Below are 15,495 nucleotides of genomic sequence, written 5' to 3' on the forward strand. Positions count from 1 at the left end.
CAGGATGCAGCCAGTAAAGGTAGTTAATGCCAGGTACGTTGCAAAGGACTTCATATATTGATACTCATAAATATTCTATGAGGTAGATATAATTATTCCCATTTTATTGGTAGGGAAACAGAAGCTCAGATATGAATAACTTGCTCACTGTTGCTCACAGGGCAGTGGAGCTGGGATGTGAACCAGTTTCCTCTGGTTCCAGAGTGCAGTGGAAGAGCAGCTGATGGTGCAGTGCTGGAGATCTAAAGCTTTACCATTAAGGTTCCACTATTGACTATGTCTATGTCCCTGTAGGTTTGCACCACAACTGAAATTCTTTCAAATTCAACGTAAAAAACAAGCAATGCCTCAGTTCCATCGTGCAACAGTATTCTGTTCATTGATAACAAGTCACATCCAGCCCACACTCAAAAACAAGGGATTATACAAGGGCAAGAATGTCAGGAAGTGATAATTATTGGGGCCACGTCTGAGACTTCCTCCCAACTCCCAGTCTGTCTCTGGCCCTCATGATTGATGTCCCTCTCCTGGGCAAAATACAATCACCCCTCCCATGGTTCTCCAAAATCTCATAACAACATTGACTCAGGTCCGGAATCTCATCATCTGAACCAGGTGCAGGTGTGGATGAGGCTCCCTGGCTGCATTTCTCATAATCTGTAGGTCTATGAAGCTAAAGAAGGAGATAGCTCCCCTCTTGACGTACAACAGACAGTGGTGGACCTGACATTCCTATTCAAAAGGGGGGAAATAGAAAGCATCAGTGAGTCATTGATTCATGGCGGTTCTGAAATCCGGCTGGGAAATGTTGGCAGTTCCTTGATTGGGTCTCAAAGCCTGAGAATAATTCTCCATAGCTCTTGGCTCTACCTGCTGAGCTACTGCTTCCATCGTCTGAGTCATCCACCCTTTTTCATGAAAGATAGTGCATGTCTGCAGCCAAATGGTTTTCTCAGCCTGCTTCTTGCTCAGTAGAATTTTGGGGTTCCACCAAGTGCGATGTCTCATTCCTGTAATCCCAGCACTTTGGGAGGCCGAAGCCGGTGGATCATCTGAGGTCAGAAGTTCGAGACCACCCTGGCCAACATGGCAAAACCCTGCCTCTACTAAAAATACACACACAAAAAAAAATTAGCAGGGTGTGGCGGCGGGTGCCTGTAATTCCAGCTACTTGGGAGGCTGAGGCAGGAGAATCGCTTGAATGCGGGAGGTGGAGGTTGCAGTGAGCTGAGGTCATGCTACTACACTCCAGCCTGGGTGACAGAGTGAAACTCCGTTTCAAAAAAAACAATGAAGAATTTTGGGGATCCAGATGCCTCCTTTCATATCACATGCCTGTGTTCAGTCTCAGCTTCCAGTATTTTGCTAAGGTAATTCTCCTAAAAGTCTGTGGGCCTCCTGTGAACCTCATTGGTGTACACACAATAAGATGAAAGACACCCACCAATTTCTTCCAGATAATCCCTCCACTGCCCTGATGAGAGAGCTGAGGGACACACCTGCAAGCTTCCTAGAGGCCCTGTAGTTTGAGAGGTCCTCAGGCGCAGCCTTCATCTCTTTAAAATGTCTCTTTAAAAAATTCTTATTTTAGTTTTTTGAGGCTGAGTCTCGCTCTGTCACCCAGGCTGGAGTGCAGTGGTACAATCTTGGCTCATTGCAACCTCCATCTCCTGGGTTCAAGTCATTCTTGTGCCTCAGCCTCCCGAGTAGCTGGGACTACAGGCATGTGCCACCACGCCTGGCTAGTTTTTGTATTTTTAGTAGAGACGGCCAGACTCACCATGTTGGCCAGACTAGCCTTGAACTCCTGACCTCAAGTGATCTGCCGGCCTCGGCCTCCCAGAGTCCTGCCATTACAGGCATGAGCCCCTGTGCCCAGCCTAAAGGGTCCCTATTTAAAGGATCTCTTTATTGTGCCTGATAATACTGGGAGGCACCACCCCTCACCTTTCTGAGTTCTTAACAAAGACTTGTAGTCACATCCTTGATTTCATCGCAAGACTATGGCGGCTTCTCGCCTCCTGTGAGCACTCACCGCAGTGTCCTCAGAGGCCCTGTTTCTTCTAAGAGCCCATTCAGGGCTATTTAAAGTGCTGCTTCAGAATTCATTCACTGCCTGGTTCCAGAGCCTCTTCCACACATTTAGATATCTTTTATGGTAACACCCTACTTCTGCTAACAAAACCTGCACTAGTCATCCATAATTACATAACAAATTACTCCAAAACATAGCATCTTAAAGTGGATGACTGTCATCCCAGGGTCCTGTGGGCCAGGACTCCAGGTGCAGCTCAGCTGTTTCTGGCTGAGGGTCTCACAGGCCATACTGAGTGGCAGGTGGGGCAGTGGGCATCTCAAGGCTCAGCTGGTGCAGGATTTGCATGCAGCCTCGCGTAGGTGGTGGATTTCAGGATTTAGCTCCTTGCCAGCCGTCAGGCTAATGTGTTCTTTGCTGGCCAGAGGCCTCCCTCAGTTCCTTGCACACGGGCAGCCCCAGCGAGGCGGTTTCTTTCAGTTCCTTCAGAGCAGATTAACCAAAGAGCAAGAAGTGAGAAGGGCAGAAGCCAGAGTCTCTATAACCTGACCCCGGGAGTGACAGCCCACCCCTTTTGTCTCGTTCTGCTCATCAGAAACACGGTGCTGTGTCCAGCCCACACTCCAGGGGAGGGGACCCTGCAGGGGCGTGAAAACCAGGAGGCAGGATCACTGGGAGTCATCTTAGAAGTTGCCTGCCACACAACTCCTAGCTGATTTTAAACTTTCTGTAAATGGAGCCATATAGTGCACACTCTTACGCCTGGCTGCATTTGCTCAAGGGCGTGTGAGAGCCATTCCTTGGTCAGGCATAGCACGAGCTTTTTCTTTTTTATCACTCTGAGGAATTCCAGTGCATGACTCTAGCACCGTGTATTCTCCAGGCATTGGATATTTGGATAGTTTCAAATGTGGGACTGTTATGTATGAGGCTTCTGTGCTGCTTCTTGTTCCACTCTTGTTCAGCCTTTTATTAAAAGCATGTTCACGTTTTTAGCTGGCATCTACCTAAGGGAGGCCTGGCTGGGCCATAGGGAGTGTGTAAATCAGCTTTAGTCGTTACTGCTGCACAGTTTTCCGGCGTGCACTGCCTGCCCCCGCTGGTGTGGGGGGGTCCAGGCTGCAGCCCCCGCTCCTGGGTGGCACATCAGAGGCTTGGCTCTCCTCACTGCCAGCGGACACTTAGCTGTTTCAGCTACCGCACATCTGTCACCTTTCGGACGTCTCTTTCCAGCTTTCGACGTTTTGTTTCTATTGTCTTGTCTGTATTTTCTTGGTTCTTGTGTATCATTTTCTGTTGCTACTGTGTTTTGGAAGGCAACGAAACAAATGTGTGTACTCCATTGTTTTCAACTAAAAATCCTACTCTCGTCTTGTTTTCCCTCATTGTGCCATTGTTCATCCTCCCTTCTTCCCCTCTTCCCCCTCACTCCCTCCTTTCTTCCCTTCCTCCCCTTCTCTCCATTCCCCCTCCCTCCCCTGCCCTCCTCCTACTTCCTCTTTCCTTCCAGAATAGTAACTGACATCTAAACAATTTCACATAGGAATTTCTCTGTATTCTAAAATCTTTTTGTAAACATTTTCTAAAAATGCTTTGTAAACACCATCTTCAGTAGCTGAAATTATTCCATTGTTTACTCAAATCCACCCAGCTGCGAGACTTTGAAATGGTTTCCCATTTATATTCTTGTAATATACTAGAGTTTAATAACCATAGATGCACAGTTGAGCTTGTGATTTCTTTTCATGGTTGATGGGGCCCGGGGTTCATGGCTGGGTTGTGTCCAAGAACAATGACACAGACGCTGAGGAAGTTAAAATTAGCAGCAGCACAGCTGGCATCTGGGCAATGTCAAAAAGAATTTTTCTTTTTGAGAAATTAAAATGTTCCTGGGACAAAGAAACTTTGGACCAGATGGATTTGAATCTGGGCCATCAGCGCAGAGAACCATTTCAAGGTTATATGTTAAGTTTGAGGTAGTGGTTTCCGGCCAGAAAGACAGATGCCAGGAAGAGGCAGCTGAAATAGAGGTAGGAGAGCTGGCTGCCAATTAATGAGCACTTCCTCCGCTTCAGGTGTTGTGGTGAGCATGTTTTATATGCCCGCGCATCTGATCAGCACAGTAACTCTGCAATACAAGCACTGTACAGCAGAGAAGACTCAGGCTCAGAGAGCTTGACCAGCCTGCCCAAAGTCACAGAGACGGCTGTTCTGGATCTGGACTCCCAGTTCAGGGATCTTTGATTTCAACATCAAAGACTAGAGTAGGATTCCTGGTTGAAGATATCTGTGTCGTACCCCAACACCACGTTCTTCCCAGAGGAGAGCCCTGCAGGGAGACTCGGGATTGAGAGGGTGGCGGCCGGTCTTTGAAGCTCGTGTCTTATAACCCTGCTTCCTCACGTTGATCCTGGGGATTCAATGTAAAGCAGGTGCAGATGGAGCCATGCAGGGCTGCAAGGGGGAAGGTGGATGGGTGTAGTGGAGGGAGCACAGTTCACTGACCCCACCCAGCTCACTGTTAACCTTGTGCAAGCCACTGACCTCTTTGGGACCCAGCTGCCCCCTCTGTCTAACCAGGGAATTGGAGGAACCATTTCTCCCAGCTCTGACATCCTCTAATCGCTAACTCACTTGTTCTTGACTTGTAGGAACAAAAGCGGATCCTAGAGATGGGCATCACGGGTCCCGAGGGCCATGCCCTGAGCAGACCTGAAGAGGTGAGGACTCCCCAACGTGGATGTGACTCTGACACCCACCACTGAGCACTCACCTTGCTGCTGTTACTGTTCTGGCTGGAACAGCCCAGCCGGGGCCCGGCTCCTTCCCATGTCCTCTCCCAGAGCATCCTAAACTATCTTGCCTTTCCTGGGAGCCCTGGGGGCTGCAGGTTGGAGATGCCAGGAAGAGGGGCCGCCTCTCCCAGGGTCCTGGAACTTCACTCCAAGGCCCCATGGGTGCCCCAGTGTCCCAACTTGATGTAGAGTCTCATGGAGGACTTTGCATAGTAGATGATAGGAAAGTGGAGCCGCGTGCCCAAGCCCAGCACACAGGAGACAACTCCCACCGCCTGCCCTGTTCCCAGGCCTTGAAAAAGCATGACTTACCCTGGAGTGGCTGTGTGTGTGTGCGTATGAGTGTGAGAGTATGTGTATGTGTGTGTGCATGCACCCTCATGTGTGTCTGTGCATGTACCCACATGTGTGTGTGTGTGTCTGCATGCACCCACATCCGCAGGGAGCCTGGATGGAGGAAGGCAAGCTGGTCAGGCATGGAATGGAATGGGCACTCTGGAAACCATCCTTTGAGTTGAGGACATTTTCTTTTTTACTTTTCTTTTTTGTTCCTTTGGGACAACCTCGCTCTGTCACCCAGGCTAGAGTCCAGTGGTACAATCTCAGCTCACTGCAGCCTCTGCCTCCTGGGTTCAAGTGATTCTCCTGCCTCAGCCTCCCAAGTAGCTAGGACTGCTAGACACAGGCCTGCGCCACCATGCCTGGCCAATTTGTGTATTTTTAGTAGAGACGGGGTTTCACCATGTTGGCCAGGCACATCTCAAACTTCTGACCTCAAGTGATCCACCCGTCCTGGCCTCCCAAAGTGTTGGGATTACAGGCGTGAGCCACCGCGCCCACCCGAGTCAAGGACATTTTCTGCTGCCCTCGTCAGATCATTACCAAGTCTCCTGGGCCCATGCTCTGGGCCTGACATCTGCTGGACACAGTGGACACAGAGTGAATGGACAGGTTCCATGCCCTGTGGGGCTCGAGATCCGGCCCAGTGCTCTTCACAAGCTCCACAGCCCAGGGATGGCCATGAGCTGTGTGCTCCTGGCTCGTGGTGAGGTCGAACAGAACCAGGAGGCAGTGCTTATAAACTTATATAGAGCTTGGATGTTTCTGCCGTATCCCAGCGTGAGACCCATGCCCCACCCCGGAGAGCAGGGGCCACTGCCAAGCGCTGTTGGACTTAGTATGTCCTTCATATTTGATGGAGCAGATTTCCCTTCTGACCATATTTAAGGAGAAGGGAAGGGCACTGTGGAGGAAGAGCCCTGGGAGCTCGGGATGGGTGGTGGCCATGCCGTCAGCCTTCCCTCCTGTGACACTGTGTGTGCCTGCTCAGCTGGAGGCCGAGGCGGTGTTCCGGGCCATCACGATCGCGGGCCGGATCAACTGCCCCGTGTACATCACCAAGGTCATGAGCAAGAGTGCAGCCGACATCATCGCTCAGGCCAGGAAGAAAGGTATGCAGCTGGGGCCTGGAAGGGGGTGTCCTGCAGGTTCAAGTTCACTCCCAAACTTTGCCATAGGAGGGAGGGGTGGAGGGGGGTTGCTCCTGACACAAGCACAGTGGCTGGAATTCTTTGGTCCCAATGACCCTAGGACATTCACCTTGATAAGCTCAGCTCCTTTTAAAGAAAATGTCAATAATATATTGTGTTTAATCGAATGGATCCAAATATTAATTCAGCATGTCATCAATATAAAAATCATTAATATTTTGCATGTTTTCTGTACTCTTCAAAATTCAGTGTGTATTTTGCACATACACGATGCAGTTCAGACTAACCAGAGCCTCAGGTTACTGGTGGCCGCGCGCGGCTCAGGACTGCCTTATTGGACAGAGCAGCTGTGGACCCCAAATGTATTGTTTTAGTGTTTTTAAGGGCAAGCTGACAAGTAGAGGCTAAAACAGCACAGCTTGCCTGGAACTAGCTCCATGTTGAGGATAAGGAAACCGGGGCCCAGAGAGGTTACAGAAATCTGGAAGCGGTATCAACTGGGAGTAATAAGCAGGCAGGTTCTGGAGCTACAGGAAGCCGTAATGTGGCCACCAGCCACACGTGGCAGAAAATGAGCAAGTTAGTTTCTTGGTGGCACCAGCCATACTGGCTTAAGAGCCACATGTGGCCAGTGGCTGCTGGTTGGGCAGCTGCGAGGCAGGGCTCCCCCCTCGCTGCAGAGCGTGCTTGATGGGGTGCCCTATAGCCGGGCAAAGCTCACAGCTGCCCCTCCCATTGGGCAGCAAGGTGGCCTCGGAGGAGGGCAGCAGGGGCTTCTGGGCCACATCTCTTGCCCTTGGTCTCTAAGCCAAGATCTTTCCTGGGGAGCACGAGCCTCCGCCTGCAGGCTTTTCTGGAAGAATCCCACCTGGCCCACTCCTTGAAGGGCAAGCGGAAACTTCTGGGAAGTTAGTGCTTGGGAAGCCGTCCTCCGGCACTGGGCTGATGGAAGCACACCCCCAGGTCCCTTTCTCTTGGGGTGGCATGACCCTGAGGTGTGTTCCCAAGCTGGACTGAGCGCCAGGGCCCTCAGCTGTGCCTCAATGAGAAATCTCCCTTTATTGGCTTCTTTCCCTGCCTTATGTCACTTCCTCAGTCCCCAGCCAGTGTTTCCTGGAATCACCTCCCAAATAAGATGCTTGAACTAGATTCCTTATTTAAAGATCTGCTTCCGGCAGAACCCAAACTGAGACGGCAAATCATGTCTCCATGCCTTGGTTTACAAATCTATAAAAGGACAAAGTAATGTCCAGATCCTAAAAGCAACAGCAGCATCCACGAGGTTTCTGGGTGAGTCAGCTGCCACACTCCCCATGGGGCGCTTGGGGTGTCGACCATGTGGCGGAGCTGGGCCGGAGCACACAGGGTCCCCGTGGTGTGGCGGTGATGCCTGCAAGAACGGCGGCCAGTGCAGCCCCATTCTCCCTCCACAGTCTTCCAGTTTTGTGCCTTTGACGTCTGCCTCGAGAGTATTTGCTTTTGACCAGGCTTCTTTGTGTTTGCCCCACCCAAGGGCCCCTAGTTTTCGGCGAGCCCATCGCCGCCAGCCTGGGGACCGATGGCACCCATTACTGGAGCAAGAACTGGGCCAAGGCTGCAGCGTTCGTGACCTCCCCTCCCCTGAGCCCGGACCCCACCACACCCGACTACTTGACCTCCCTACTGGCCTGGTGAGAGCTGTGAGAATGTGGGGCTGGGGGAGGCAGCTGGGGCCTTTGCAGGCAGAGTTCACGGTGGGAACGCGCAGGCTACTTTGGACTTATGATTGTGCTCTGAAAGGAAGCACCCGATATGGCTTACAACAGGCTTTCGGGGACCTGAAGATCTATGGCATCCCGTGATTGTTCCATTCACAGCTATTGATCGCCTCCTGTTGAGCCAACCTACTGTTAAGCACCTGCTGTGTGGCAGGCACCGTGATGTATTGGGACACACTCAGGATTAGGGTTGGAGACAAGGCTGTGTCACGTTGGGCCTGGCACGTCACCTGTAATATCCCTCGGTCTCCCTCATTTTACTCAAAGTGGGAGCAGACAGGACCTGTGGCAGAGTTGCCTATCGGACAGTGCAGGAAAAGGGCCTGGAACCCAGGGCTCCAGAAGCGGCCGCCGCTGCCTGCTGCACCTGCTGCGGTGCTCGCACACTGTGGAGCCCAGCACCTCAGCCCCTGCCCTGCCGTCAGCCACCACGAGGGAAGAGCACTTAGCAGTAGCAAGGTCACACAGCAAGGCCGAGTGTCCAGGCCACTCTGGAAGCAGAGATGCATGCTCAGAACCCACAAGGAGGCTTGCAGAAGGCTTCCTTGAGGAGGCAGCATCGAGACGAAAGCTCAGGGATGAATAGGAGTTTGCCCAGTAGGGGAGGATAAGACAGGGCTTCTTGGCAAAAGGAACCTTGGAGGAGGGGACAGCGGTGTGCGTGGCGATTTTCACGTGGAAATCACTGTCCCCCTGCTGATACACAAACCCTTGGCTGGCATAGCCAGCAGCTTACTCAACACGTACAGCCCGATGTCTGGTGGGCAGCTCGTGTTCCCAAAGAACTGCAGATCTTCCCCGATGAAGCTGCTACCCCCCCAGTCTTGTCCATCTCAGTAAATGTCAGGATCATGTACCAGAGGCCCTGGACTCTGACAACGCCTCACCTCCTCCGCTGTGGCCATCCTGGCTCAGGCCACTGCCATCCATGGCTTCCTACCAAGCCTTTCTATTTCCACGCGTGCCCACCCCACCCTGCCCATCACAGTCTGCTCTCAGACATTTAGAACCTAGATTAGATCAAACACCTGCTGCTTGGAACCAGTAAGCCCGCTCCCAGTGGAACCCAAGTCCCCACAACATCCCACAAGGCAGAACTTGATCCAATGCTCATTCCCTGACCAACCTCCCTCCTTGGGTCTCCTCTGCCTTTGGCTCCCTCGGTCCAGTCCCAGCTTCATGCTGACCCTGAACCACAGGCAGGATCCTGCCTCAGGGCCATTATACTCATGGGACCCCCGGCCTCATTCTCTCTTTCTTAGACACCACGTGGTTTGCTCCGTGACTTCCTTCAGATCTTTGCTGGAAGGCTCCTTCTCAGTGACTTAGTTTTCTGATTATCCTCCTGAAAATGGCATCCCTAGCCTGTCCCCAGCACGCCTCACTCCTACCTACGTTGGTTGAATCCCTGACACTAGCCCTGGCAGTGCCCATGTGCCCCATTCTCTGCTTACTGCCAGACTCCCCCATCCCTCAGTAGAGCAGGAGCCCTCTCTCTCTGTTCTTAGATGCACTCCCCAAGCCTTAAATTTTACCAGGCACATAGGAAGCATGCAACACAATTTCCTTGAATAAATGAGTGAAGACTACTTCTAAACATTCCTCTGCATCTAGGTGATTGTAACGTTTCCTGGGCCTCTGGATTGGAGGACAGCCTCACCCTCCTCACTCTGCATTTAGAACCTCAAATAATGGTCCATTCATTTTATTTTTGTTTTTATTTTTTGTTTGTTTTGTTTTGTTTTTGAGACAGTTTCACTGTTATTACCCAGACTGGAGTGCAATGCCGCTATCTCAGCTCACTGCAACCTCCACTTCCTAGGTTCGAGTGATTCTCCTGCCTCAGCCTCCTGAGTAGCTGGGATTACAAGTGCCTACCACCACACTTGGCTAATTTTTTTTTTCTTTTAATTTTAGTAGAGATGGGATTTCTCCATGTTGGTCAGGCTGGTCTCTAACACCCGACCTCAGGTGATCTACCCGCCTTGGCCTCCCAAAGCGCTAGGATTATAGGTATGAGCCACTGCACTCAGCCTGGTCCATTAATTTTATTGACTTAGGTGTTCAGCTCAGGGCACCTGATATAAAAAAGTGTGTTTGTTTTCAAAACACCAGGGGACTAAAGGGTAAATCCCAGTGAACTTGTGCCACTCTGCTATAACCAGTGAATGGTGTTTGTTCTGCAAGCACAGCACAAACACGCCGGCCAGCCCGTATGCCAGCTGCCTCATGTCAGGAAGACAAATGTCAGCACACATTACTCGCTTCGTAACGTGCAGAGCATGAGGCCCCTGACATAAATGGGGCATCCCCGACTTGTGAGACGTGCGGGCATGTGCTGGAGAGTTTCTGTCTTACCCACCGGCTTCCTCATGTATTTATTCATTCATTGGCTGTCCTGCATGTCCATGTCTGAAGTCGGGGTTTGCCTTCAAAATGAATGAAGGTCTGAACTCCACCTTGTTTTGTCCTTGCTAGTGGGGACTTACAGGTCACAGGCAGCAGCCACTGTCCCTACAGCACTGCCCAGAAGGCGGTGGGCAAGGACAACTTCACCCTGATCCCCGAGGGTGTCAACGGGATAGAGGAGCGGATGACTGTCGTCTGGGACAAGGCGGTGGTAAGGCCGGATCACTTCGCAGGAGCGTTCTAGAAACACCCTACCTGGCCTGTGAAAGCCAATGCATGATGCACGCCAGGTTCTTAAAAGTTCCCTTCTGACGTGGAGGTGGAAGCAGATACACTAGGAGGACACAGGAGGGAACGCACAGCTTGTGAGAGAGTAGCTCATGTCCGGGAAAGGCTTCTGCATTTGCAGATGTCACCCTTGTCCTTTATATCTTAAGACTGAAAAATGTTTTGTTCTTTTTCTTTTTTTTTTTTTTGAGACAGAGTCTAACTCTGTTGCCAGGCTGGAGTGCAATGGTGGAATCTCTGCTCACTGCAGCCTCCACCTCCTGGGTTCAAGCAGTTCTCCTGCCTCAGCCTCCTGAGTAGCTGGGACTACAGGCAACCACTACCACGCCCAGCTAATTTTTGTTTTGTATTTTTAGTGGAGATGGGGTTTCACCATGTTGGCCAGGATGGTCTCGATCTCTTGACCTCGTGGTTCGTCCACCTCGGCCCCCCAAAGTGTTGGGATTACAGGTGTGAGCCACCACCCCCGGCCTCGTTTTGTTTCTTATCCAGGTGTTAGTTCATGTGGAGAGGGCGCTGAAACTGTGTGCATGTGCTTGTGTGTTAGGAATTGGGGTAGTGGGCGGGTAGAGAGAATTCTTGTTGCAGAGGAAGAGCTGGGTCACAGTCTGATCCCTGACCTGAAACCAAAGGTTTTTATCTTCTGTTAAATTTGGACCTGGTGACATGGACCAGATGTCACAGTGGCTCTTTTGTCAGCACACCTCTGTGCGGTTAATTAAATGTCCTCTCTGATGAGGCTGGGCCCTTTGGGATTCTTTGATGATGGCAGGTTTTTAGCTGGAAAGGAGAGAATACCGAGCCTTGCAAGGACGCCAGCTGGCAGGCTTCCATTTGTGCCCAGCTGCCCCTCCTCCTGGCCCCATTATGAGATGCTCCTCTCATCAGCGGGTCTTGCCTTTAGGCTACAGGCAAAATGGACGAGAATCAGTTTGTTGCTGTCACCAGCACCAATGCAGCCAAGATCTTTAACCTGTACCCAAGGAAAGGGCGGATTGCCGTGGGCTCAGACGCTGACGTGGTCATCTGGGACCCGGACAAGGTGAAGACTGTAACAGCCAAAAGTCACAAGTCGGTAAGTCCTGGCCTGTTTGTGCTGCTGAGATAAATGATGCTTCATTGTAATCATTTTAGAAGAGTGATTAAAAATGATTTACAAATTTTCCAACAAGGATGTGATCTGATATCTAGCGTGACTCAGTCATTCACGTTTCTCCTCCAGCTGGAGAGATTGGGAGGAGGGATTGGAGCAGGCTCAGCTAAGCTGCTTCTCCCTCTCTTTCTCTCTGTCTCTCTCTGTTTCGTGGCTCTTGCCCATGGATGCATGCGTTCCCACCCATCTGACACTGCTTATAATTCCATGTCGTAAGCCTCAGGGCTCAGAGGGGGAAAGTATTAGTCCTAAGGTTATCAATTTAATTGTCAAGCTGGAAAGGATTTGATTTGGTATATCAGAAGCCTCCCACTTGGCTTTGTGGCTGGCTGCTAATAGACAGGAAAGGCTGCTAAAGTGCGTACTTTTTCACATCCCATGCCTGTGGTTAGGGGCCATCTCCGCTTTGTATCATACATGCCTGTGATTTCTCCACTCTTGCAGCAACCAGCAAAATGCATGCACAGAAAGGGTGCATGCAGAGATGGCAGAGGACACCTGTGCCTCCCTAAGGCCTTGCTTTAACACCGTCCTGCATGGCCAGCAACGGTCTTGAGTCTGGATTAACAATTACACACACAAGCCCAAGAGGCCACAGTGGTCCCTGGCTCACTGGAGTTGCACAAGCACACAGGTCGGAAGTAGCGCACGTGCACACCAGGTTGGAGCTGCAGTGGGAGTTCTCATAGCCCCTGGGGTCACATACTGGAGAAGGAGACCACAGGTATGGGGACAGGATGCCAAGGACAAGGAAGTCTCATAAGAAAGCCATGGGAAACACTTGTAGCAGCTCATGGCCACGGCCCTGGAGTATCTGCTTGGCTGCAAGAGACGTGGCCTGCAGAAGCAGAGGTTTTGGTAGCTGCCCGCTGACCTTGTCCGGCTCACCAGTCCAGGCCATTCCTGCAATACACAATGCTCTCTGTAGCACTGCTGGCTTCCCACAGCCCCCATCTCCAGGAAATGGGGTGCCTGTAGTCGTCTCCCCATGGAGAAAGGTTTATACCATTCACATGTACAGTCTAGCAGGGCATGCAATTATATTATTTATTATTATGAATTCTTTAATGTGTCCACACACTGCTGTGCACATAGGAGAGGCAGTGGGAGAATATCTGAGGCTCTTGCCACGAAGAGGGTGTCTTCGTCCATTTGTGCTATTGTAATAGATACCACAGAATGAGTAATTTATAAAGAAAATAAATTTATTTGGCTCACATTTCTGGAGGCTGGGAATTTCAATATTAAGGTGCTGGCATCTGGCAAAGGCCTTCTTGCTGAGTTATCGCCTGGTAGAGGGCAGGAGGGCAGAAGAGGACAAGTGGGAAAGAAATATCAAGATCATGCTGTATTCACTTTTATAACAAGCCCAGTCTCACAGTAGCTAACTCACTCCTGTGATAATATCATGAACCCATTAATGAGGGCAGAGTCTTCATGACCTAATCAGCTCCTAACGATCTCATGTCTGAATACCATCGCAATGGCAATGAAATGTCCAGTTGAATTTTGAGGGGACACTCCAGCCATAGCAGAGGGTGTGCACGCCTACCACCATGTGGCCGTGGGAGCTGCCCCTTCCTTCACAAGGTGATCCTTGTCTAGAAAGGAACATGGATGTCTGAGTCAGCCAGTCACAGGTCAGCTGACAAGGATGCAGAAGGAAGTAGACTGAGCTGGGATCATCCTATTATTTCAGTGTGGGATCGGGGCCACGCCAGATTCCATGCTCAAGGGTGGGCACTCTGATTATCATCACAATCCAGCCAAATACTGCTTTATAGTTACTTCATGCTCAGCATTGTCCATGCATCACCTCATGTCATCCTCAGATCAAGTTAGGGATGTCATTATTAATAAATGAGAAAATGGACAGAGAGAGGACACGGGCATGAGTTTCCTCTGGATGCTCTTACAAGATGCCACAGGCTGGGTGGTTTAAACAAAATAAATTTCTTCTCTTAAAGTTCTGGAGGCTAGAAGTTGAAAACCAAGGTGTTGGCCAGACCTCTGGGAGCAGATCCCTTCCAGGCAGTTTTTAGTGTCTGACGTCCCCGGCAGTTGTTGGTTCTGTGGCACGTAAGGCATCCCTTGCATCTTTACTTCTGTCATTGCGTGGCCTTCTCCGCTGTGTCGTCTCCTTTTATGGATGTGAGGCATTGGACTTTGGGACCACCACACCTCAGCGTGACCTCATCTTAACTAATTACACCTGCAAATACCCTATTTCCAAATAAGGTCACATTCTGAGGTCTTGGGGATTAGACTTCAACATATCTTTTTTGGGAGCACAGTTCAACCCATAACAATATGTAATATACCCGAGGTTACCTACCTAGGAGGTAATCGTCTTCAGGTTAAGCTTGGGGAAGCCTCCCCCTCTCTGTGTGAGGGGCAAGATTTGAATTCTTGTCATAGCAGCAAGAGGCCAGCGACCAAAGGACTTTGTTTCATTTTCTCTGTCTAAAGCAGTGCGATTCACATAACTGCAATTTTTTCAGAACATGGATTGAGAAATGCTGTTAGAGATTAGTTTTATTTTTGTGTGTTTTAAAAATACATTACTTTTGCCCTGGCATGATGGCTCATGCCTGTGATCCCAGCACTTTGGGAGGCCAAGGCAGGCAGATCCACGAGGTCAGGAGTTCAAGACCAGCCTGACCAACATAGTGAAATCCTGTCTCTACTAAAAAAAAAAAAAAATCAAAAAAAATTAGCTGGGCATGGTGGCTCGTTCCTATAGTCCCAGCTACTTGGGAGACTGAGGCAGGAGAATTGCTTGAACCCGAGAGGTGGAGGTTGCAGTGAGCTGAGATCACACCAGCACTCCAGGTTGGGCAACAGAGTGAGACTTCCTCTCAAAAAAAATTACTTTTTGTAATCCCAGCACTTTGGGAGGCCGAGGCGGGTGGATCACGAGGTCAAGAGATCGAGACCATCCTGGTCAACATGGTGAAACCCCGTCTCTACTAAAAATACAAAAAAAATCAGCTGGGCATGGTGGTGCATGCCTGTAATCCCAGCTACTCAGGAGGCTGAGGCAGGAGAATTGCCTGAACCCAGGAGGCGGAGGTTGCGGTGAGCCGAGATCGCGCCATTGCACTCCAGCCTGGGTAACATGAGTGAAACTCCGTCTCAAAAAAAAAAAAAAAAAAAAAAAAAAAAATTACTTTTAACAATGAAAAGAGATCATTTCTTGTATATTGACCAGTGATTAGATTTTAGATCCACTTTTCTATAAAACACAACTTTTCTATCTTAGTGGAAAACATATTCACATCAAAGTGCTATATCATGGGTATGCGTACATGTTTGTATATCGTAGACTATCTGGATGTTTTAAGCTTTCTTATCGAGTTATAACTCACATACCATAAATGTCACCATTTTGAAGTATACAGTTCAGTGGCTTTTTGAGCCTAGCATATTGAGAAGTATATTGAGTATATAGCAGCTAATATATTGAGAAGGTTGTACAATCATCACTAATTCCAGAACTTTTTCATCACCTCCAGAAAAGAAACCCTATACCTGTGAACAATCAGCCCCCTTCTCCCTCCCCCATTCC

General features: G+C 50.1%; 1 protein-coding gene across 3 annotated transcripts in view; it reads left to right on the forward strand.

Moving 5' to 3' along the window:
- Positions 1–15,495, forward strand: part of CRMP1 (collapsin response mediator protein 1) — an 82,557-nt gene that overhangs the window by 54,803 nt on the left and 12,259 nt on the right. For all 3 annotated transcript variants that reach the window (XM_017539135.2, XM_037742224.1, XM_017539136.1), the window contains exons 7-11: positions 4,687–4,755; positions 6,161–6,281; positions 7,834–7,990; positions 10,556–10,697; positions 11,679–11,849. In XM_017539135.2, coding sequence (XP_017394624.1) covers positions 4,687–4,755; positions 6,161–6,281; positions 7,834–7,990; positions 10,556–10,697; positions 11,679–11,849 — 660 coding nt within the window. The remainder of the gene's footprint in view (positions 1–4,686; positions 4,756–6,160; positions 6,282–7,833; positions 7,991–10,555; positions 10,698–11,678; positions 11,850–15,495) is intronic.

Source organism: Cebus imitator, unplaced genomic scaffold, assembly GCF_001604975.1.
Source record: "Cebus imitator isolate Cc_AM_T3 unplaced genomic scaffold, Cebus_imitator-1.0 Scaffold117, whole genome shotgun sequence".
Classification (NCBI taxonomy): Eukaryota; Metazoa; Chordata; class Mammalia; order Primates; family Cebidae; genus Cebus; species Cebus imitator.